The 23,266-nt window shown below is 42.7% G+C and overlaps 1 protein-coding gene across 2 annotated transcripts in view; it reads left to right on the forward strand.

Annotated features, from left to right (window-relative positions):
• The window catches only part of ARID1A (AT-rich interaction domain 1A), a 3,912,194-nt gene that overhangs the window by 1,561,660 nt on the left and 2,327,268 nt on the right, over nt 1-23,266 (forward strand). For both annotated transcript variants that reach the window (XM_044084256.1, XM_044084266.1), the window contains exon 6: nt 5,177-5,275. In XM_044084256.1, coding sequence (XP_043940191.1) covers nt 5,177-5,275 — 99 coding nt within the window. The remainder of the gene's footprint in view (nt 1-5,176; nt 5,276-23,266) is intronic.

Here is a 23,266-nt window from a genome sequence, read left to right on the forward strand (position 1 = left end):
AGACAGATGGGTGTTGGATATCATTCACCACGGTTACAGGTTTTATTTCCACACATTGCCCCCTTTCAAAGGCATGCCAGACGTTCCTCCTCCACAAAGGGAAGAGGCTCACAAGCAAATTTCTCTGTTACTCCAAATAGGGGCCATTCAGCCAGTCCCTATACCAGAAAGGGGCCTAGGATTTTATTCTCGCCTGTTCCTAGTATCAAAGAAGGGGAACACGTGGAGACCAATTTTGGATTTATCTATCCTCAACACTTATCTGGACATTCCCAAGTTCAAGATGTTGACGTTGCAACAGCTTTTACCTCTGCTGGGCAAAGATCATTGGATGGTAACTTTAGATCTCAAGGAAGCTTACCTTCATGTGCCTATAAGACTGTGTTGCAGGAAGTATCTGCGTTTTCGAGCTCGAAATTCTCATTATCAGTTCTCTGCATTGCCCTTTGGCTTATCTACTGCCCGCCGAGTATTCACAAAGGTTCTGGCTCCAGTGATAGCTTACTTCAGGCTAAAAGGAATTCAAATCTATCCTTACTTGGACGACTGCCTGATTCTGGCTCAAGAAAAGGAAGACCTTCTACAGCATCTGGAATATGTCATAGCAGTGCTAAGATGCCTAGGGTATTCTGTGAACGAAATAAAGTCCAGTCTAGTACCCTCTCAAGACATGTGCTTTCTGGGTGTGAGACTGAATACAGCAGCCCAGATGGCCTTTTTAACCCCGGACAAACAAAAGAATCTTTCCAGTTACTTCCATCAGCTATCTCTTCAGTCCGGGCTGACTGCAAGGACAGTCCTTCAAGCCTTAGGGTTCATGGCATCTTGTATTCTGGTGCTTCCCAATGCCAAACTGCATATGAGGAAGCTACAATGGTATCTCAAAAATGTATGGACACAGCACTGCCAGGATTTGGACACTGTCATTCAAATAATACCTTGCATTCAAAAGGAATTTTTGTGGTGGGCTCAGGAATGTCACCTAAACAAGGGACTCTCTGTGAGCCCGCCAGAGGCGAGTCAGATTCTAACGACAGATGCCTCAGACATTGCTTGGGGAGCTCATCTAAATGGAAAGTGGATACAAGACAAGTGGCCTGCCAGACTACAGCATCTACATATCAACATGAAGGAGATGTTAGCAGTCCAATTTGCATTAATGGCTTTCAAGGAGTTACTTCTTCCAGGGCAGGTGTTGATTCTAACAGACAACACAACTGTCATGTGGTACATCAACAAACAAGGGGGAACACATTCTTACCCATTGTGCAGGCAAGCAATGATTTTATGGGAGACTGCGCTCAGCTTGCAACTAACTCTTCAGGCAAGGTTTCTGCCGCCCGCACAGAACTCCTTAGCAGATGTGTTTAGCAGACAAATCATGGATCCCCACGAGTGGAAACTGGATCTTCATGTATTTCAAAGGTTGACAGTGTCCTGGGGAACTCCAGACATAGATCTGTTCGCTTCTCCACTAAACCACCAGCTGCCAAAGTTTTGCACAAAGAGGTTACATCACACAGCTTGGAAAGTGGATGCTCTTTCTTTCAGTTGGAAAAATCTTCATGTGTATGCGTTTCCACCTCTGCCTCTTCTTCCAAAGGTGCTTCTAAAGGTCAGACAAGACAAGCCAAGGATGATTTTAATAGCTCCAGATTGGCCTCGCAGCACTGGTACCCATTACTGAGGAGTCTAGTAAAGAAGCCTCCATGGCCTTTACCCTTGATTCCACACCTGTTGTCTCAGAGAGACGGCCACCTGCTCAATGTCAAGCTTCACTCTCTTCATCTAACAGCATGGCATATTCTGTTTTGAGAGACAGCCGGTCTCAACTTCCTCAACAAGTTTTAAATGTGATTATGGAAGCTAGAAGACCTAGTACAAGGAAAGTGTATGCAGAAAAATGGAAGAGATTTTTATTTTGGAGTGCAGCAAAGAATTTGGAGGTTTCTGAGCCTAATTTGAGTGTGGCTCTTCAATATCTTACTGAGTTATTGGACAAAGGTTTGTCCTTCTCTTCCATTAAGATTCATGCTGCAGCAATTTCAGCTCACTATGATTGTGACCCACCATTGTTTTCGCATCCTTTGTTCAAGCAGTTTCTCAGAGGGGCAAAGAATATAAGACCCCCACGAGAGCTCCTACTCCTGCTTGGGATCTCAATTTTGTGTTGGAAAACTTACTCTACAACCTTTGAGCCTGCGGGTACTGCTGATTTGAAATATTTGTCATGGAAGACTGCTTTTTGTTGGCTATTACTTCTGCAAGAAGGGTTTCTGAGTTGCAGGCCCTTATGGCAGTAGAGCCCTTTCTGATTTTCCATAAGGATAGGGTATCATTACGTACTAATCCTTCCTTTATGCCTAAGGTGGTTTCTAGTGTGGCTTTAAACCAAACTATTCATTTGCCTACTTTCTATGCAGATCCCCAAAATAAAGGGGAAAAGATTTTGCACACTTTAGATGTACATAGGCAGTTGCGTTATTATTTAAGCAGGACTAAGGATTTCAGGCATTCTCAGCAGTTGTTTGTTTCTTTTGCTTTGAGTTCTCAGGGCAAGCCTGTGTCTAAGCAAACTATTTCTAAGTGGATTGGGTTTTGCATTTCATTTTGTTATTCCCATCATGGCAAGGAGATTCCAGCTGGGATTAGGCCTCATTCCACTAGGGCTACTGCCACTTCAACAGCATTTCTAAGGGGGGTGGCAACTAAGGATATTTTGGAGGCAGCTACTTGGAGTTCAGTGCATACTTTCTCTAAGCATTACCACCTTCCTCTCTACTCTAAATCTAGGGCTGGTTTTGCCACAGCTATTTTGCAAGGCATGTTGACAGCTCCTGCTTCCTTATGATTTGCCAGCCTCCCTTACCTCTGCTTTGGGATTCTACCCAATGGTTAGGACTGCAGCAATGTGGAATGAAGAACATAGTACAGTTTTGTACCTACCATAAATGTAGATGTTCGAGGATCCACATTGCTGCAGTCCAATTTACCCTCCCGCCTTCCCCTCTGTGTTTAGGGGTGGTGGTGTGAGTTGCTATATATTATTGTACATGTGTATATATATATTGTATATAAGTTTGGTGCAGGGCTTTTTGGTGTTTTGGATTGGGCCTTGTCTTTTTAGGGTCTTCTGACATCTGGGGCAAGAAAAGACTGAGGATATGACGTCGGTCATGCGCATTAGTACCCTGACGTCCTGACGCCAGTCTAATGCGCCTTGACCGACGTCAGCCATATACTTTGGTATTCGGGCCGACTGGACAGCGGACTACCCAATGGTTAGGACTGCAGCAATGTGGATCCTCGAACATCTACATTTATGGTAGGTACAAAACTGTACTTTGTATAGCCTTTGTCTACAGTTAGGAGGGCAGACCTTTACCCCTCAGGATCAAGGCTCATTCTGCCAGGTCTCAGTCTACCTCTGCAACCTTTCTAGCCAGGGTCCTACTTGGTAATTGTGCAGTAGCTACGTGAGCTACCCCTCACACTTATATTACACATTACAAATTGGATTTACCTTCCGGGGGAAGAGCATCCTTTGGCTCCCTGGTGCTCAGGAGTATTTTCCAGTGAGCCACCCAAGAATAAGGCGCTAGGGACGCTGTCCCATACGTAAAAATGAAGGTGAGATTGGACTACACAACATAAAGACGTTATGTACTTGCCATAACGTTCCATGTTGGTAGTCCATCTCACCCTTCATTTTTACCAACCCGCCCTCCTGCCCCCATCCTGGAAGACTCTGGCGATATTAATAATTTGGTTATCTTTGGTTGGAGACCCTTTAGTATTGGTTTGTCTGTTATGGTTATTTCTTCTAGTGAGCAGCAAACAAGGTCTGGGGTTTGTACTGGTGCACTATGGATATCTGCTTAGCCACGAGCCAACCAGAAGTCTGAGCTTATAAGTCGGCCGAGTTGGAGCTGAGGATCGGCTCAGAACCCATACATAAAAATGAAGGGTGAGATGGACTACCAACATGGAATGTTATGGTGAGTACATAACTTCTTTTGAATTTAAATAACGTTTAGAATAATGGTTAATTTAAAATGATTGATGTAATGTGTACTGCTTCATAGAATGTGTGCAGAATATATATTACAAACTGGAAAGGGAGATAAATTGTGGTATGCCTGTAAGTGCTAATGAGTCTAGGTATAGGAAGCTGCGTTTTGTACACTAAACTTGTTCTCTAGTGATAGTTTATAAGGCTTAAATTTGGGAATCTTTGATTTGCTAAATTTTTAGCTTGGTAGAATGGTTTAGTAGGCTGCTTGTTTAGAGTTGATGTTTTTTTTTTACTGCTGTAGTCCACAGTTTAGCTATCACTAAATTCAGTATTGCATTTTGGTCATGATTGTGCGACCATGGAATTGGTATATCTAGAACATAGACGTGTGGAGAGCACACCACACATACACTTGTTTCATGTAAGGTAAATTTTTAGTTCAGTATCAGTCAGAAAATTATATGTAAGGTAAGTCAAATGGTATGTGCATTTGGGTGATCTGAGCAGTTCATTCTTTTCTTAGCTGTTGTAATAAGTTTAGTACTTTCTAGCATAGTTTTATAATTTGAAGCATAGGTGCAATGTCATTTGCACTTTAAATGTGCTTGGTACTGCTGAGGAGCTAAGTTTGAGAGTGGAAGTTCATTCAGCAAAGGAAATTTACTACCTATAGAAGTAATTTTGCACAGGAAGAATCCCGGAACCCGGAAGAATATGCATATAAAGAACTTAAACATGTGTTCAGTACTTTAAGTTGAAGTGTTTAGTAGTCTGTATTTTTTGTCTATATTTACATATGTACTTTTTTAATGCAGAACTGAAATTGTAATGTTTCACTAAGTTTTTAAGTGTGAAGGCAGTTATTTTGGATGGCTAGAGTTTATTTGTTTTGTATTTTTGATGGACACTTTTTTGTTGGGTTCTATTTAATACTAGTTTCACTGATTTTTATGTTCAGTTGAGCCACTCACTTGATTGGAGATTGGCTACATTAACATTGTCTATTCACCATCCAGACACCACATGTGGTGTAATGAAGACAGTTGAGGAAAACAAAGTGGATTTGACTTGTCTGCCTTGCTGCCTATTTGTAAATTAACTACTATGTTTTTTTTTTTTTTTTTTTGCTATTGACTGCTTTCTTTTCTCACCCTGATCAAGGTACACAAATGCCACCTCGACCACCAAGTGGCCAGGCAGAAGGTATTATGCACCCAGCAATGAGTCAGTCAAATATAAGCCAGGAGAGGATCCCATCAGGTACAACTGTTTCTTTGGTAATGGGGAAAGTCTTTCCATGGTTACTCTAGTGGAATATTAGTGTTCATGTTTTTCTGTTTTGAGTTGGTCTGTCCATGTAGCATTAACTCCAGCAGTAAAAAGTGTCCCATAATTTACTTATAAAAGTTGTAATATACATATATTTGTGTTTGTGTGCATGTGTGTGTGTATGTATATATATATGTGTGTGTGTGTGTGTGTATATATATATATATATATATATATATATATATATATATATATATATATATATATATATATGGGTCACCTTCATTTCACCGACAGCCAAGTCAGCAGGCCCAATTCACTGACTGTCCATTTCACCGAAAATGATATATGGCCTATCCCCCACTGTAAAGCGACCCTGGAGTTAGAATATATAGCGGGGGGGGGTGAAGCCCCCCCACATATAAACGTTTTACAGTATACAGATGCATTCTTACAAGTGCAATGAATAACTATTACCAACAAATCATTATAGCATCCCAGTAAAGCCCCCCACACCCCACGTTGTGGGAGGCTGTTCCCCCCACACCCCCTTACTATATATTCTAACTCCAGGGTTGCTCTACAGTGGGGAATAGGCCATATATTGTTTTCGACAAAATGAGTGTCTGTGAAATGAGGGTGATACATGTGTATATGTGTGTGTGTGTGTGTGTATGTATATATATATATATATATATATATATATATATATATAAATAAATAACGGACCAGGCGGTGTCTCAGGCTGCATCTTACACGAGCTCCAAAATGAACTTACCCCTCACCTAAGCACACTGTTCAAACAGCCTCTCTACAGGCTACAATACCCATAGAGTGGCGCACAGCAACAGTTATTCCGCTCCACAAAGGTGGAGTCACAACGGATTCCGGGAACTATCGCCGTATGTCTGACTAGCCTGATCTGCAAGGCTATTTGGGAACCTTCAAACATTGGACCCTACTCAGTTTGACTTTAAGGGCAGATCATGCCCCCTAAACCTGGTGGAATTCTTTGAGAGAGTTACCAAGGCTTTAGACGAGGGAAGGAGGTCCACACAGCCTACCTAGACCTCTTAAAGGCTTTCAACACCATTCCTCATTCTGGTATTATAGACAAGCTCACCAGCCTGAACATAACCCCCTACGTCACGAGATGGGTTGCCAGTTGGCTCACGGATAGAACCCACACGGTGAGAGTTGCAGGCTCTAGGTCCGACTCTAAACCAGTTACAAGTGGCGTCACCCAGGGCACAGTCCTGGGACCTCTCCTGTTCGGTATATACTTCTCAGAGGTACAGACAAGCACAGGAGGACTAGGGCTGACCAAGTCCACAGACTACTGCAAACTGGGGGCCATAATTGACTCTCCAGCTGATAGACATCCTCCAGAAGGATCTCACTGAGACTATCTGGTGTCAAAATCATGGTCTCAAGCTAAATGCCAAAAAGTGCATAGTCATCCCCTTTGGAAAAAACAAAGTACGTGTGAACTACCACATATGTGGTAATCCCCTAAATACAGAAAATGTAATAAGGGATCTGGGGCCCCAAGTACCTAGTAATCTCTCCTTTGATAATCATATTGCCAAGGTGGTTAGAAATTCCTATGCATCCCACCTAATCACAAAAAGGTTCGCATCTAGAACAAAAGAGGTTATTGTGCCCCCTCTACTCATCAGACCCATCATAGAGTACAACGCCCCATTTGGGATGTACCTTACAAGACACCTGCAGCAGGTGGAAAGACCACAGAAGTACCTCACCAAGATTATTACTGGCCTCAAACATATATACCCTATGCAGCCCGACTGAAGAAACTCCATCTGTACTCTGTTGCATACCGCTTACTCAGAGGTGATCTTTGCCTGACATACAAGACCATGTCCAACCCAAAATTGATGGACATGCTTCACCTAAAAAAAAAACAAATCCCCAAGAGCCACACGTTCTAGGAATCTAAACCTCACGAAAACGATAAGTAGAACGTGCTGGAGGGATAGATTCCTGTCCCAGAGACTCCCCATGCTTTGGAACAGGATTCCAATCTTCATTAGGCAGAGCCCCTCACTAACACTCAAGAGAAACCTTGACGAGTGGATGGGAAGCAGAAAATTTACCCTGGGGATCACTGCAGTGGCTCCGCTGGACAGAGGCACAGAGAACTAATGGCTCTGCTGGACTGAGGCACAGGGAACTAATCTAAGGGGGTGGCAAAAGCCAACACATTCTGGCTAGGCTTATAGATGCCCTCTGGCAGATAGCCTAGTACTTAACTATGAACCTATATACGTATATATGTGTGTGTGTGTATATATATATATATATATATATGTGTATATATATATGTGTATGTGTGTATATCTGTATATGTGTGTATATATATATATATATATATATATATATATATATATATATATATATATATATATATATATATATACATGTATACACAAGTGCGGTCTGTTTGATAATCGTATGCTTTTGCCGACAGGCAAAAGTGCAGTGTTTTAAGGTCAAATGTCCAATTCATCAAACTGACATTTTCTTCCTCGTTATCGTCGAAGCAGGTAAGTGAGATGTTGTGTGCGTTTGCATATGTGTGTTGGTTAGACTAAGAATTAAGTGGATGGTGTAAGTGTGTATGATAAGTGTTTGTGGTTAGGGTTTTGGTTTAGGTTAGGGGATATGTTTAGTGTATTTGTGTGTGCACGTTTATGGTGAATGTCCAAGCTGTATTGTGTAATGGTGGTGTTAGGGGAAGTGTGTGTGTGCGTTAATTTGGGTACCAGGCTAGGTTAAGGCAGGGGCAAGGTAAGGGTTAGCATGCATTACTAAGGTGGAATGGATGTGGGGGTGGGGGAGGGGGCAAAGCTAGTAATTGCTAGAAAGGGCCATTGTTTACAGTGTGTGAACACACAGGTTTCTCAGGCCCTCAGAAAAATACTTGAGTTGTTTCAGAAGGATTTTTCAGAGCCTACACCCACTCCTATTCGGTCTGCTTTACAGTGTGTGTTACTGCCTGTAATTTTCCTGATAGTCAGCCAGCTGCTCCTAAAAAGGCAGGTAGGATATAATAAAGTTCCTCAGTCATAAAATTGTATACACCAACGATTTTCAACCTTTTTCATATCCTGGCACACACAAACTAATTATAAAAATCTTGCAGCATATCAAAAATATTTTTTGCTGATCTGATAAAAAAAGGTATTTTTTTGTAATTCAAAATTATAATAGTAATTACCTTCCATTTTTGCTGTAAAGTGGCTTTTTAAAAAAAAAATTTTGAAACTATTTTTGATAGCTTTAAGTAGTATTTTTTATTGCAAAGTATTTAAGACAATTTTTTTTGTTTTTCCTCTAATTTACTTGCATTTAATATTTAATGAAATATCTGAACTTTACGTTGTTTTAGAATGTCTTTTGGGAGAGGTCAAATTTTGGACAGGTGTACTCTTAAATCTTCTTCCAGAGTTTTCCAGCGGCAGTCTATTTTTCTTAATATTCATGTGGAAAAGCTTCCTTCACTCAAATATGTCATGGAGAAAGGAAGAATTGCTTCTATTGCCTTTTTTTTTTTTTTTTGGTAATATTGGAAAATTCACTTGAGAAAACCAAAATGAGGTAGTAGATGTTGAATGTTTTAATCCACTGTTATTTCTTATTGCTACTGACTCGTCCTGTTCCGTAATTGTTAAATTTGCCAATTTGCACATACTAAGACAAACGGATCTGTTATCCAGTTCAAGGATGATATGTCAAGTGAGGGAAAATATTTTTCAGTGTTCTTATTAAGTAATCTTGGTGTGCAAAATTAGATCTGTAAGATTTCCATTATAGTTTGCACCTTTTTGTTAGCTCAACCATTTCTACTGCATTTTTCTCTTCTGATTCTTTCTTTCCCAAAGCATTCATTTTTCTTTGAAAGAGTTAATTTTGTTGGTGGAAGTAAGAATATTTTCATTCTTTTTGCATACTTTTATTAAGTGTGTTGAGATTGAAACAAATCAGCAAGAAATCCAGCCTTTTTGCACCAAAGCTCATCTCAGAGTTAACTGAGATTGTCGAGTTGTCAGAAACATTAGCACTTTGTCTTAGTTCATAAAATCTTGATTGAACTCAACCACGAGATAACCACCTAACTTCTCTATGTAATTACAGCTGTGTAAGAACTTACATTGAGGAATATGGTGGTGTAGACAATCTCTATTGTAACGGCCTGATTTTTATATAATTGATAATTGCGACAGTCTCATCTAATGCTTTTTTTATCCAGGGTACCAGTGATTTTGATAGTACTTCTCTGTGAAGAAAACATTGAGTAAAAATAATTCTAGGATTCTTCTTTTGAGCCTTTGTACCAAATCCTTTTACACTTCTGACATAGAGCGTGCACCATCCGTACAAAACTGATGCAGGAATCCCAAGACAAGTTGTGGCAACTGAAGTAGTTATCAACAAGAAAATATATTGTCCCTTTGTTGTTTCTGTGAGTGGTCAACAAATAAAATCTGTTCTATAGTCTCTTTATAAATAAATCTACTGAATGCAAGAATTTGCGCTTTGCCAGTAACATCAGTCGATTCATCCAGTTGAATGACAAACATGTCTAATGTGAGGTATCATTTGCAGCTCAACTTGGGACAAATCCTGCATAAGACAAATGGTGTTATCTGACAATGGAATTTTTAAAAATCTCCTTTTCATATTATTTGCCAGCCGTGATATTTACAATTTTACAGCATGCTGTTACAAGTTATATTCTGCATTTGTGAGTTTTTATTTTTTAGCAAAAATTTCTGCAATTGCGTACATTGCTGCTTGCACTTTTTCTGATAGTTACAAATGTAGTCTCTCTTTTGCTTGATTAGTCTTATCCAGTACAAGTCTTTTAAAAATATTCAGTTGGCTTTTCGCACAAGTGAAAATGTTTAGATTGCAAACTTTTTTAATTTATTAGGAACTATAATTTGGTTTGATAATTTTTCACCACAAAATATGCGTGTGACATGATGGATTTTCTTCACTGGATATAAAGCTGAATGACATCTTCATAGTGGCGAACAATTTTTAATTTAACTTTAGAAGAACCAGTGCCAATTAAGGTACTAGATGAGGTATCCGCTGCTGATGTGCTGGGCAAAGCAGCACTCTGTGTACTAGCATCACTTTCTTCACTCTTATTTTCATTTTTTTATTAATAACTTGTCCATGTTAAATCAAATGCTGTTGAATAAAAATAAAAAAAAAAATTGAAATTTGTGAACACACTTGTCAGAAGTTCAAAACTAAACCATTGAAATGAAAAAAATCTTACATAATTTAAACTGTTCTGCCATCTGTTTCTACACATACAAAACTGAAAACTTTGGATATGCAGTAAATCTCAGCACTGGTAATGCTACTATGTTTAGAAAAACTCGTGGCACTTCTTAGGATGCATTGCTATGAAAATTATGCTGGTCTTCCAGATGTTCATCGTGTTACACTGCTGCAGTCATTACACTTGGGTTATCCTGCCGTGGCGGTTCCCCAGTCGGCCTGAGTTCCAAAGTCTTGGTCCGGCATCTGTTGCTGTCGCCTCCTCCCTGACGTCAGTGTGACAGGGGTATATAAGATGCAGCCGACGCCATTTTCTTCAGTCTTTCTTGCCACGCGGTGCCCGAAGCAAAAGCAGTTTGCAAGTGCCGGTCGGCCAACTCCTGAGATTTTCATTCCGAATCCAGAACCGAAGTCTTCTACAAAGCTAAGTACCCCGTTGGGAAAACTTTTTCTTGCCTCAAACAGATGTTAGTAAAAGTTAACTGTATTTCTTGTGGGAAGCAAATACCTCATAAGGATTTCCATTCTTGTATCCCATGCCTAGGCCCAGACCACGACGTCACAGGTTGTCGTTTTTGCACTAGGTTTAACAAGCGCACTATTAAACATCTGTTTGATTTTGCCTGACATTATTTTGGCAGAAAATTCAATTACACCATGCCATCGGAACAGCCAACCGGAATACACAAAAAGCGCAAAGACAAGGACAGGCATCTGAGGCCCAAAACTGACAAAACTTCTTCTAGGCCAATCTCCGGTTTTCAGCGAGGCGCCTTCGCAGCCCCCGATGACCGCTTCTTTGGAACCACAGGCCGCCTCTGACTCCCACGTGGAGATGGCTGGGCCTTCGGACACACCAGATTTACGGCCTACCGAGACTAACCCTTCAGAGGGATCCGGAGTAGCTGAACAACCCGCAGCTTCAGAGGGTGTTTTCAGACCTACTCAGTTAGCCATTAAATCTTCTGCTAAGTCTAAAATCCCTTTAAAAACAAAGAAACAACTTCAACATTCACCAGGACAGGCCTCCATGCCTAAGAAACAAATGCTCAAAATGGCCGAAGACTTAATTACTCTGATCAGGGGGTCCCACCGTCCTCCTGATAAAAGGCCTAGACAGGATGCAGACTGACTCATCCGACCAGGTATCCATCTCTTCAGTATCATCCTCAGACCAAGGATACTCTTTACCCCCTTATGAGGATTCTGGTGCTGAGGAATCAATTCCTTCAGCCTCTCCACCAGAGGACTACTCCTTTGGGGAAACCTTACATACCATGAGGGAGCATTTCCATTGGGAGAGCCAGGATTATTCATAATCCAAGAAAAGGCTCAGAGATTTTCTTTTATTACCTCAACACAGACCCCTTGCTATTCCGCCAGTGTTGGGTATTGTGGATGATGTGTATTCTGAATCCAGTTTAAATCCTGATTCTTTACCTCCTATTCCAGTTAAGCCAGACAGATACTACAGAGTCCCTGACTCTCACAAATTTCTTTATAAAAGCCCTGTTGCTGACCCTGAAACTATTTCCCAGGGTCCCAAAAGGGTAAAGGCCTCTACAGCAAAAAATCCAGTCCCTTCTGACAGAGATTCCAGAGCATTAGACAGATGGGGGAAAAAGTATATACATCTGCAACTTTAGCAATGAGGGCCTTAAATTGCCAGTTTCACATGCTTAAATATCAGCAATATTTGATGTCTCAGTTGAAACAAAAAATGCTTCCAAATTCAGATCTTCCTAACTATAAGGAAATGCAGGATTTATTGCTTGCAGCTGAACAAGCGGGAAAACTTACTTTGCAATGTGGTTTTGATTCATTAGAGGCCTCCTGTAGAGCAGCAGTTACAGGGTCTCATTAGAAGGCATGCTTGGTTAAAAGAGCAGACTTTACCAGATCATGTTAAAGCAAAATTATTGGATGCACCTTTGCAGCAGGATGTTTTATTTGGAGTTAAGGCAGAAGAGGTGTTAAAGAAAATGGAGGATAAGGCAAAATCTATGCAAACAGTGAAGGATTTCTTACAGGTTCAGCCTCCTCGATTTAGCAGAAATTGCCCAACAAAGAATTGGTCCTTTCCAGTTAGACAGACCTCAAAGGGGCAGATACAGACGTCCCAGGGGTAGAGGTCAACCACAAGGTCCTTACAGGCCTCGACAATGGGGTGCTTCAACCCAGAAAGAAGGGGAAGACAGGCTTCAACCTTATAAAAAACAGCCCCAATGACTTCCCACTACAGCTGCCAAACACTTCTCTCTTGGCAGCCCCCTTGGGGGGAAAACTGACACTTTTCTGTCACAATTGGCATATGATCACCAAAGACAAATGGGTTCTCAACATTGTATCTTAAGGTTACAGGTTCCACTTTCACACTCTGCCAAGGTTAAAAGGAATGCCATATCTGCCACCAAATCAATGGGCAGAGGCTCAAAGACAAATTACAGCACTCATGGACATAAGAGCTATTCAAAAGGTACCAACACAGGAGCAAGGACAAGGATTTTACTCGAGACTCTTTCTGGTTCCCAGAAAGGACAAAGCCTGGAGGCCCACTCTGGATCTTTCTTCTCTAAATACTTACCTGGATGTTTCAAAATTCAAAATGTTGATACTACAGCAGCTTCTTCCCATGCTGGGCAAGAAAGCTTGGCTCGTAACTTTGGACCTCAAGGAGGCATACCTGCATGTCCCTGTCAGACAAAACTGCAAAAGATACCTCAGATTCTTAGCAGGTTCAATGCATTACCAATTCTCTGCACTGCCCTTTGGCTTATCTACGGCGCCCAGGGTCTTTACAAAATGCCTGGCACCAGTAATTGCATTTTGCAGACAAAAAGGAATTCAAATTTACCCATACTTGGATGACTGCCTTATTCAAGCAGAGAGCGAAGATATTCTTCTAAAGCATCTGGCGTTTGTAAAAAGATTGCTAATTTGCCTAGGGTACACAGTAAATGAAAAGAAGTCAAAACTAGTGCCCTCACAAGAGATAATATTCCTGGGTGCCAGCTTAAATACAACGGCCCAGATGGCTTATCTCACGCCAGACAAGCAAGGACAACTGACTCAATATTTCCAATTGATGGCAACAAAGACCCAACTCCCTGCAAGAAAAATTCTGCAGGCCTTGGGTTACATGGCATCTTGCATACTACTAATTCCATATGCCAGACTGCATATGAGGAAACTACAATGGTACCTAAAGAGTGTCTGGTCTCAACACTGTCACAATTTAGAAACAGTAATACCACTTATTCCTTGCCTTCAACAGGAGTTTCGATGGTGGGCTCAAGCCTGTCACCACAAGGGGCAGCCTTTCACTCAACCCACAGCCAGGCAAACACTGACAACAGATGCTTCAGATTACGCCTCGGGAGCACACATGGCAGGAAAATGTTTTCAGGGCAAGTGGCCTGCAGAACAAAGGCATCTTCACATCAATCAAAAAGAGATGCTAGCTGTACAAAATGCCCTTATAGCTTTCAAGGACCTTCTGCATCCAGGACAACTACTACTAAAGACAAGACAACACCACAGTTATTTGGTACATAAGCAAGGAGGCACTCATTCATATCCCCTCTGCAGACAAGCCATGACCTTGTGGAACACAGCTCTAACCTATCAAGTTCATCTGCAAGCACAATTCCTGCCAGGAGAGAACAACACACTGGCAGATGACTTAAGCAGAAGCATCATGGATCCGCACGAGTGGAAATTACATCCACAAATATTCAGAATGATAACACAAAAATGGTGGAGCCCGAACATAGATCTGTTTACATCCCCAATGAATTGCCAGCTACAGAAATTCTGCACAAGGACTTCCCATCCACAAGCATGGAAAGTGGATGCCCTCTCATTCAGCTGGAAAAACCTACAAGTATATGCTTTCCCACCACTACCTCTCCTTTCAAAGGTACTCATAAAAGCCAGGCAAGAAAAGCCAAAGATGATCCTGATTGCCCCAGACTGGCCACGCCAGCACTGATACCCAATCTTAAAGAACTTAGCACAAGGTCCACCCTGGATTTTGCCTCAAATCCCACATCTTCTGACTCGGCAAAACAATCTGATACTTCACAGCCAGCTCAAGACTTTAAACCTGGCTGCATGGCAGATTCCTTAGTCAAGCAAGCAATGCCTCTCTCCAAAGCTGTTATGGATGTCATTCTGGAGGCCAGAAGGCCTAGTACCAGGTAAGCCTATTCGGATAAATGGAAGAGATTCTGTGCCTGGAATCAGGCTCATAGCCTTGACCCTCTTGTCCCAAATATTCTTCAGATACTACAATACTTAACTGAGATGCTGGACAAAGGCCTCTCCTTTTCATCCATCAAGATCCACGCCTCTGCCATCTCTGTTCATTACAACACAGACCCAGCAATTTTTTTTCTAATCCTTTGCTAAAACAGTACCTCAGAGGGGCTTAAAACGCAAGACCGCCCCGTAGAGCACCACCTCCAACTTGGGACTTCAACTTCGTGTTGGAAAAATTAACTTTACTTCCTTTGGAGCCAACTAACTCAGCAGACTTAAAATATGTCTCTTGGAAAACTGCTCTGCTCCTGGCAATAACCTCAGCACGAAGAGTTTCAGAATTACAGGCACTAATGGCAGTGGAACCTTTCATCATTTTCCACCAAGACAGGGTGTCTTGAAGAACTAACCCTACGTTTATGCCAAAGGTGGTATCAAGTGTGGCTCTAAACCAAACTATTCACTTGCCAACTTTTTATCCAAATCCACAGAATAAAGGGGAGAGACTTCTGCATTCCTTGGACATACACGGGCAGTTACGCTTCTCCTTGGACAAAACGAAAGCTTTCAGAAAAACTGAGCAATTGTTTGTAGCATATGCTGCAGGAGCACAGGGAAAAGCCATTTCAAAATGGACCATTTCAAAATGGATAGGACACTGTATACGTTTCTGCTATACACACCATGGGAAAAACTGTACCTAACAGCATTAGGTCTCATTCCACCAGGGCAACAGCCACTTCAACTGCCTACCTCAGAGGAGTACCTACCAAGGACATTTTGGAAGCAGCAACTTGGAGTTCTGTACATACCTTCACCAAGCATTACATCTGCCTCTTTACTCTAAATCCAGAGCTGGCTTTGCCACTGCAGTGCTGCCGGGCCTTATAGCCACCCCTAATGCCTTATAGCACCAGCCACCCTACCTCAGCTTTGGGATTCTACCCAAGTGTAATGACTGCAGCAGTGTAACACAATGAACATAGTACAGTTTTGTACCTACCATAAATGTAGATGTTAGTGTGTGTACACTGCTGCATTCTAGGTTACCTTCCCTCCTTCCCCTCTTACTTGCTGGTACTTACCTAAGCTTTCTACCCTTTGCTACCTATGGGGAGTATTTGCTGGTAACTGAAAGATGTTCATAGTGTTTAACTGTTGCAGTCATGACTGTAGGGTTCTCCCCTGCCGGCAGGCAGCCCTCGGTCGGCCAGAATCCCAAAGTCTGGGTCCGGCGTCGGCTGTTCAACCATGCTCCCTGACGTCAGAGCGCCAGGAGTGCAAAGCTGACAGCTGACGCCATCTTCTCCAGTCTTTCTTGCCGTGCGGTGATAGCAGTTCGCAAGTGCCGGTCGGCTGACTCCTGACAATTTTTTCTGATAAACTTCAGTCCGAAGATTTTCTTCTCCACTCAAAGCTAAGTACCCCGTTGGGGAAACTTTTGTCTTGCTCCACTCCGATGTCAGAAAAAGTTAATAATTGTTTTTCATGTGGGAAGCAAATACCTCATAAGGATTTTCATTCTTACTGTATTCCTTGCTTAGGCCCTGACCACGACGTAGCTAGTTGTCGGTTTTGTGCTAGATTCAATCAACGTACAATTAAGCGAAGGTACGATTTTGCTTTTCATTACTTCGGTAGGCGCTTTAACTACAAAATGTCGTCGATACGGTTCCGGCTACGGAGTTCACAAGCGTCGCAAGGATAAAGACAGGCCTCCGAGGTCCAAATCTGATGATGGCGCACAAGCGGAGCCAGCTTCAGGTTCGGCCGTCGTCAGTGAGGCGCTTTTGCAGCCCCTGTCGTCAGCCATTTCAGAACCGATGGCCGAAACGGACTCTCATGAGGAGCCAACCAGGCCTTTAAATATTTCTATTGCAGGACCTTCGGACAATGCTCCTTCGGATGGGCCCGGAGCCGCTGTGCAGGTACCGGCTTCCAAAGGGGTTTTCAGGCCTACTCAGCTTCTAATAAAGGCAAAGACTCCTAAATCAAAGACTGCAACACAGGTCTCTACAGAACCGGCTCCCAAGTCACAGAAACAGTTACTCAAAATGGCGGAGGATTTACTTACTATGATTAGGGGTTCACATCCCCCTCCAGATAAAAGGCCAAGACAGGATGTTTATTAAGATTCCTCTGATCAGGCTTCTGTTTCCTCAGTTTCTTCTTCTGACCAGGAATATTCTTTCCCTCCTTATGAGGATTCTGATGCTGAGGAATCCATTCCTTCAGCTTCTCCCCCTGAGGATTTCTCTTTTGGGGAAACTTTGCATGAAATGAGGGAACATTTCCACTGGGAAGGACAGGAGTATTCGGAATCTAAGAAAAGGCTGAGGGATTTTCTTCTTCCCCAACATAGACCCCTGGCTATTCCTCCTGTTTTGGATATTGTGGATGATGCCTTTTCGGAGACTAACTTAACCCCTGACTCTTTTCCTCCTGCTCCTGTTAAGCGTGATAGATACTACAGGGTTCCTGATTCCCACCAGTTTTTATACAAGAACCCTTATGCTGACCCTGAAACCATTTCTCAGGGTCCTAAGGGGAGTTAAGGCCACTTCTGCCAAAAATCCCATTCCTACTGAAAAGGATTCTCGATCCTTAGAAAGATGGGGCAAAAAGGTGTACACTTCTGCTACTTTATCCATTAGGGCTTTAAACTGTCAGTTTCATATGCTGAAATACCAGCAATTTCTCTCGTCTGTTTTAAAAAAAAAGCTTACTTCCATTTCTGCCTGTGCAGATAAGGAATTACATGACTTATTGCATGCCACTGAACAAGTTGGGGAAGCATGGTTTACACTGTGGATTTGATCCCTTGGAGGCTTCTTGTAGGGCTGCGGCCTCCGGCACAGTCATTAGAAGGCATGCATGGCTAAAGGAACAAAATTTGCCTGAACAAGTAAAGGATAAATTATTGGATGCTCCTGTTCAGCATAATGTTTTGTTTGGATCAAAAGCTGAAGAGGTGATTAAAAAGATGGAGGATAAGGCGAAATCCACGCAAACAGTTAAAGATTTCTTAAAAGTACAGCCACCTAGATTTAGCAGGAATTGGCCTTCAAAAAATTGGTCCTTTCCCACTTCAGACAGGCCTCAGAGGGGTAGATATAGACGCTCCAGAGGAAGGCCTCAAACACAAGCTTCTTATAGACCAAGACAGTGGACTGCTTCCACCCCTAGGGGAGGAGAGGACAGATCACAAACTCAAAGGAAACCAACTCAATGACTCCCTCTGGGTTACAGGAATTTCTTGCATGGAAGCCCCTCTCGTAGGAAAACTCTCTCTTTTTTTTTTTATCAAAATTGGACTCCAATAACCCAAGACAAGTGGGTTTTGAATGTGGTTTTAAGAGGTTACAAATTCCATTTTCATACCTTGCCAAGGCCAAGCGGATGGCCCGACCTTCCAAAACATCAGTGGATGGAGGCCTTAAACCAGGTTGAAGCTCTTTTGGCTATGAATGCCATAGAACTGGTTCCACTTTCAGAGATGGGAAAAGGTTTTTACTCAAGGCTCTTTCTAGTCCCAAGGAAGCAAAACTCATGGAGACCCATTCTGGATCTGTCGGTCTTGAACACCTTTCTAGAGATTCCAAAATTCAAGATGCTTACTCTACAGCAGCTACTTCCAGTGCTGTCCAAAGATGCATGGATGGTAACTTTGGATTTAAAGGAGGCATATTTACACATTCCCATCAGGCAGGATCGCAGAAAATACCTCAGGTTCAAGGCCGGATTGAGGAACTTTCAATTATCTGCGCTGCCCTTTGGATTGTCTACTGCGCCCAGGGTCTACACCAAATTCCTGGCTCCAGTAGTAGCTTACTGCAGACTCAAGGGAATTCAAATTTACTCTTATCTGGACGATTGTCTAATTCAAGCAGACAGCAAGGATGTCTTACTCCAGCATCTAGAATTTGTACAGAACCTCCTCAAGTTCCTGGGATTCTCTGTAAACATAGTCAAATTTGACACCATCACAACAGATAACTTTTCTGGGTGCTCTTCTAAACACCACAACCCAGATGGCATTTCTGACATCCGAAAAACAATTACAGCTGGCTTCAACTTTAAAAACATTGGCAACTTTAACTCGACTATCTGCAAGGAAATTCCTGCATCCTTCTCGTACCATATGCAAGACTCCACATGAGGAAAATACAGTGGTACCTAAAAAGTGTATTGTCTCAGCATTGCCACAGTTTAGACATACTGATCTCCGTCCTTCCTTGCCTTCAAAAGGAATTTCTTTGGTGGTCCAGGGCATGTGCTCTAAACAAAGGGAAACCCTTCCGTCTGCCTCCTGCCACTCAGATTTTAACCACGGACGCCTCGGATTATGCTTGGGGAGCCCATTTTCAGAGCAACTGTCTGCAGGGCCTTTGGAAAAAGGATCAGAAGCACCTGCATATCAATTTAAAGGAAATGTTAGCCATTCAGAAAGCTCTATTGGCCTTCAGAAATCTTTTACAGCCAGGACAACTACTAATACGGACAGACAACACCACAGTTATGTGGTACATAAACAAGCAAGGGGGATCTCATTCCTACCCCCTTAGCAGACCAGCCATGGATCTATGGAACACAGCTCTAGCTTGCAATCTGGATCTTCAGGCTCAGTTTCTACCAGGGAAACAAAACTTCCCGGCATACAGTCTGAGCAGAAACCTTTCGGATCCACACGAATGGATGCTGGACACCAAAATATTCAGGATGATAACAGCAGTCTGGGGATGTCCTCACATTAGACCTCTTTGCATCCCATCAAAATCAACTACAGAATTTGTGCACCAGGACTTTCCACAGAGAAGCTTGGAAAGTGGATGCCCTGTCATTCAGTTGGAGGAACCTCTCGGGATATGCCTTTCCGCCTCTTTCTCTTCTTCCACGGGTCTTATTGAAGATAAAACGGGACAAGCCCAAGATGATGATCTTGCTGGCTCCAAATTGGCCTCTGCAGTTGTGGTATCCAACTCTAAAAAACCTATGCCTGGAGCCCCCTTGGATTTTACCTCAGTCTCCCAACCTTCTGTCCCAACATCAGGGTCAGGTTCTACACTCTCATGTCAGAACTCTCAGCCTGGCGGCCTGGTTAATCCAGGGCCTTTGATTTCTTCTTTCCTACCCAAGCAGGTTATGGATGTCATTTTAGAAGCCAGATGTCCTAGCAGTAGAAAATCTTATGCAGGAAAATGGAAAAGATTTTGTTCCTGGATGCAGGCTCAGGATTCTGATCCTCTTCTTCCTAACATTCCTTTAATTTTACTTTTCTTGACAGATCTCTTACATAAGGGTCTCTTTCTCTTCCATTAAGATACATGCCTCTGCTGTTTCTGCTCATTATAATACAGACCCTCCCATCTTTTCCCACCAGCTCATGAGACAGTTTCTCAGAGGAGCTAAGAACTTAAGACCTCCTAGATCTCCTCCTATTCCTGCTTGGGATCTCAACTATGTTTTGGAAAAACTAACCTTGCCTCCTTTTGAGCCTGCTGCCACTTCTGACTCCAAGTTTTTATCTTGGAAGACAGCTGTCTTGTTAGCCCTAACCTCTGCCAGGAGAGTTTCAGAGTTACAAGCTCTTATGGCTGTGGAACCTTATATTATTTTTCATCAAGACAGGGTATCTTTGAGGACTAATCCTACCTTCATGCCTAAGGTGGTTTCCAAAGTGGCTTTAAATCAAACTATCCACTTGCCAACCTTTTTCCCCACTCCTCAAAATAAAGGGAAAAGGGTCTTGCATTCCTTGGATGTACACAGACAACTACGTTTTTACCTGGACAGAACCAAGGACATCAGAAAATCAGAACAATTGTTTGTGTCTTATGCTTCAAGTTCCCAAGGTAAAGCCATTTCAAAACAGACCATTTCTAAATGGATTGCTAATGGAATCAGATTTTGTTATTCACACCATGGAAAGCAAATCCCAGGGAGTATACGGACTCATTCCACCAGAGCGGCTGCCACTTCTGCAGCCTTCCTCAGGGGAGTTCCTACCAAAGACATTTTGGAAGCCGCAACTTGGAGTTTAGTGCATACTTTCTCAAAGCACTACAATCTACCTCTCTACTGTAAGTGTAGGGCAGGCTTTGCCTCTGCAGTCTTGCAGGGCCTTCTAGCCGCCCCTTCTTCTTTATTGACCACCTCCCTTTCTTTCAGCTTTGGGATTCTACCCTACAGTCATGACTGCAACAGTGAAACATGATGAACATAGTACAGCTGTGTACACCTACCATAAATGTAGATGTTCGAGTGTCTTCACTGTTGCAGTCTGGGTTTCCCTCCCTCCTGTCCCCTCTTGTGTTTACTTTAGTGTAGTTCCCTTTTTCACCATTCTTCTGAGGTGTATTTGCAAAGGTTATGGGACCTTTTTCATTTTGGGACTCCTGACATCTGGGGCAAGAAAACCTGGAGAAGATGGCATCTGCTGTCAGCTTTGTACTCCTGGCGCTCTGACGTCAGGGAGCATGGTTGAACAGCCGACGCTGGACCCAGACTTTGGGATTCTGGCCGACTGAGGGCTGCCTGCCGGCAGGGGAGAACCCTACAGTCATGACTGCAACATTGAAGACACTCTAACATCTACATTTATAGTAGGTGTACACAACTGTACTTTTTTGATTGCTTTTCTTATGTATGTTTTATTAGCAATTTACATTGCCTACCTTTTTGGGGGCACCTGACATCTGGGGCAAGAAAAACTGAAGAAAATGGCGTTGGCTGCATCTTGTATACCCCTGTCGCACTGACGTCAGGAAGAAGCGACAGCAACCGACGCCTGACCAAGACTGTGGAACGCTGGCCAACTGAGGGACCGCCTGATGGCAGGATAAGCCAAGTGTGATGACTGCAGCAGAGTAACACGATGAACATCTAAGCAATTGGGTGCTTCCACTTCCAAATCTGGAAATAAGACACCACCCTATGGTAAACAGTCTCAATTACTTTCCTCTAAAATTACCAACCACTTACCTCTCAGCTGCCCTGGCTCTTCATGCAAAAAACTGGCAACTTATAACCCAGGACAAATGGATTTTAAATAGTGTCCCAGGGATACAGATTTCATTTCCACAAGTTGTCAAATCCAAACGGGTGGCCACACCTGCCCCTAAATCAGTGGGCAGAGGCTCAGAAATAAGTACTTTCCCCTCCTAAACATGGGGGGCTATTCAACTAGTACCAGAAGAGGAAAAGGGACAAGGTCTCTATTCCTGACTTTTCCTGGTACCCAGAAAAGACAAATCATGGCGTCCAATTCTGGACCTGTCTACTCTAAGCACCTTTCTGGACATTCCAAAATTCAAGATGCTGATTCTTCAGTTACTTCCTACACTAGACAAGGATGCCTGGTTGGCAACTCCTAGATTTAAGAGAGGCTTACCTGCATATCCCAATCAGGGAATCTTGCAGAAGATTACCTATGCTTCAAAGCAGGCTACTTGCATTATCGGTTATCACTGCCCTTTGGATTGTCTACTGCACCCAGGGTATTCACAAAGTGCCTGGCTCCAGTAATTGCATTTTCCAGGCAAAGAAATATTCAAATATATCCATACCTGGACGATTGTCTGATTCAGGCAGAAAACCAGGCCACTCTTCTAAAACATCTGGCGTTTGTAAAAAGGGTTCTAACTTGTCTAGGGTACACCATATACGAAAAGAAATCACAACTGGTACCCGCTCAAAAAATTACATTCCTGGGTGCAACTGCCCAGATGGCTTTCCTTATGCCAGAAAAGCAAATTCATTTGGTGACTTCAAATAGGTGGCCACAAAAACCCTATCTGCGAGACAAATACTGCAAGCCTTGGGGTTCATGGCCTCCTGCATTCTTCTAATTCCGTATGCAATACTGCATATGAGGAAACTTCAGTGGTACTTAAAAAGTTTATGGAGTCAACATTGTCACAGCCTGGAAGTAATGATTCCTATCATACCTTGCCTGTGCCTAGAGTTCCTATGGTGGGGGCAGAGGCCTGCCACCAAAACAAGGGACTGCCATTCACACCACTCCCTGCCGCCCAAACACTAACTGCAGACTCATCAGAGAATGCATGGGGGGGCTCATCTGGCAGGGAAGTCCATTCAGGGCAAATGGAGCCCAAATCAAATGCACCTTCATATCAATCAAAAAGAAATGCTAGCTGTACAGAATGCTCTGACAGCCTTCAAGGACTACCTTCATCCAGGACAACTAATGGAAAAGGACAACACGGTTATGTGGTACATAAACAAGCTTGGGGGGTACACATTCTTACCCCCTCTGCAGACTAGCCATGGCATTGTGGAACACTGCCTTGAGCTACCAAGTACAACTACAAGCTCAATTCCTGCCAGGAAAGCTGAATATTCTGGCAGACTAAGCAGAAATCTCATGGACCCAAACGAATGGAA

The sequence above is a fragment of the Protopterus annectens genome, chromosome 1.part1 (assembly GCF_019279795.1).
Source record: "Protopterus annectens isolate FY-2018-M chromosome 1.part1, PAN1.0, whole genome shotgun sequence".
NCBI lineage: Eukaryota > Metazoa > Chordata > Ceratodontiformes > Protopteridae > Protopterus > Protopterus annectens.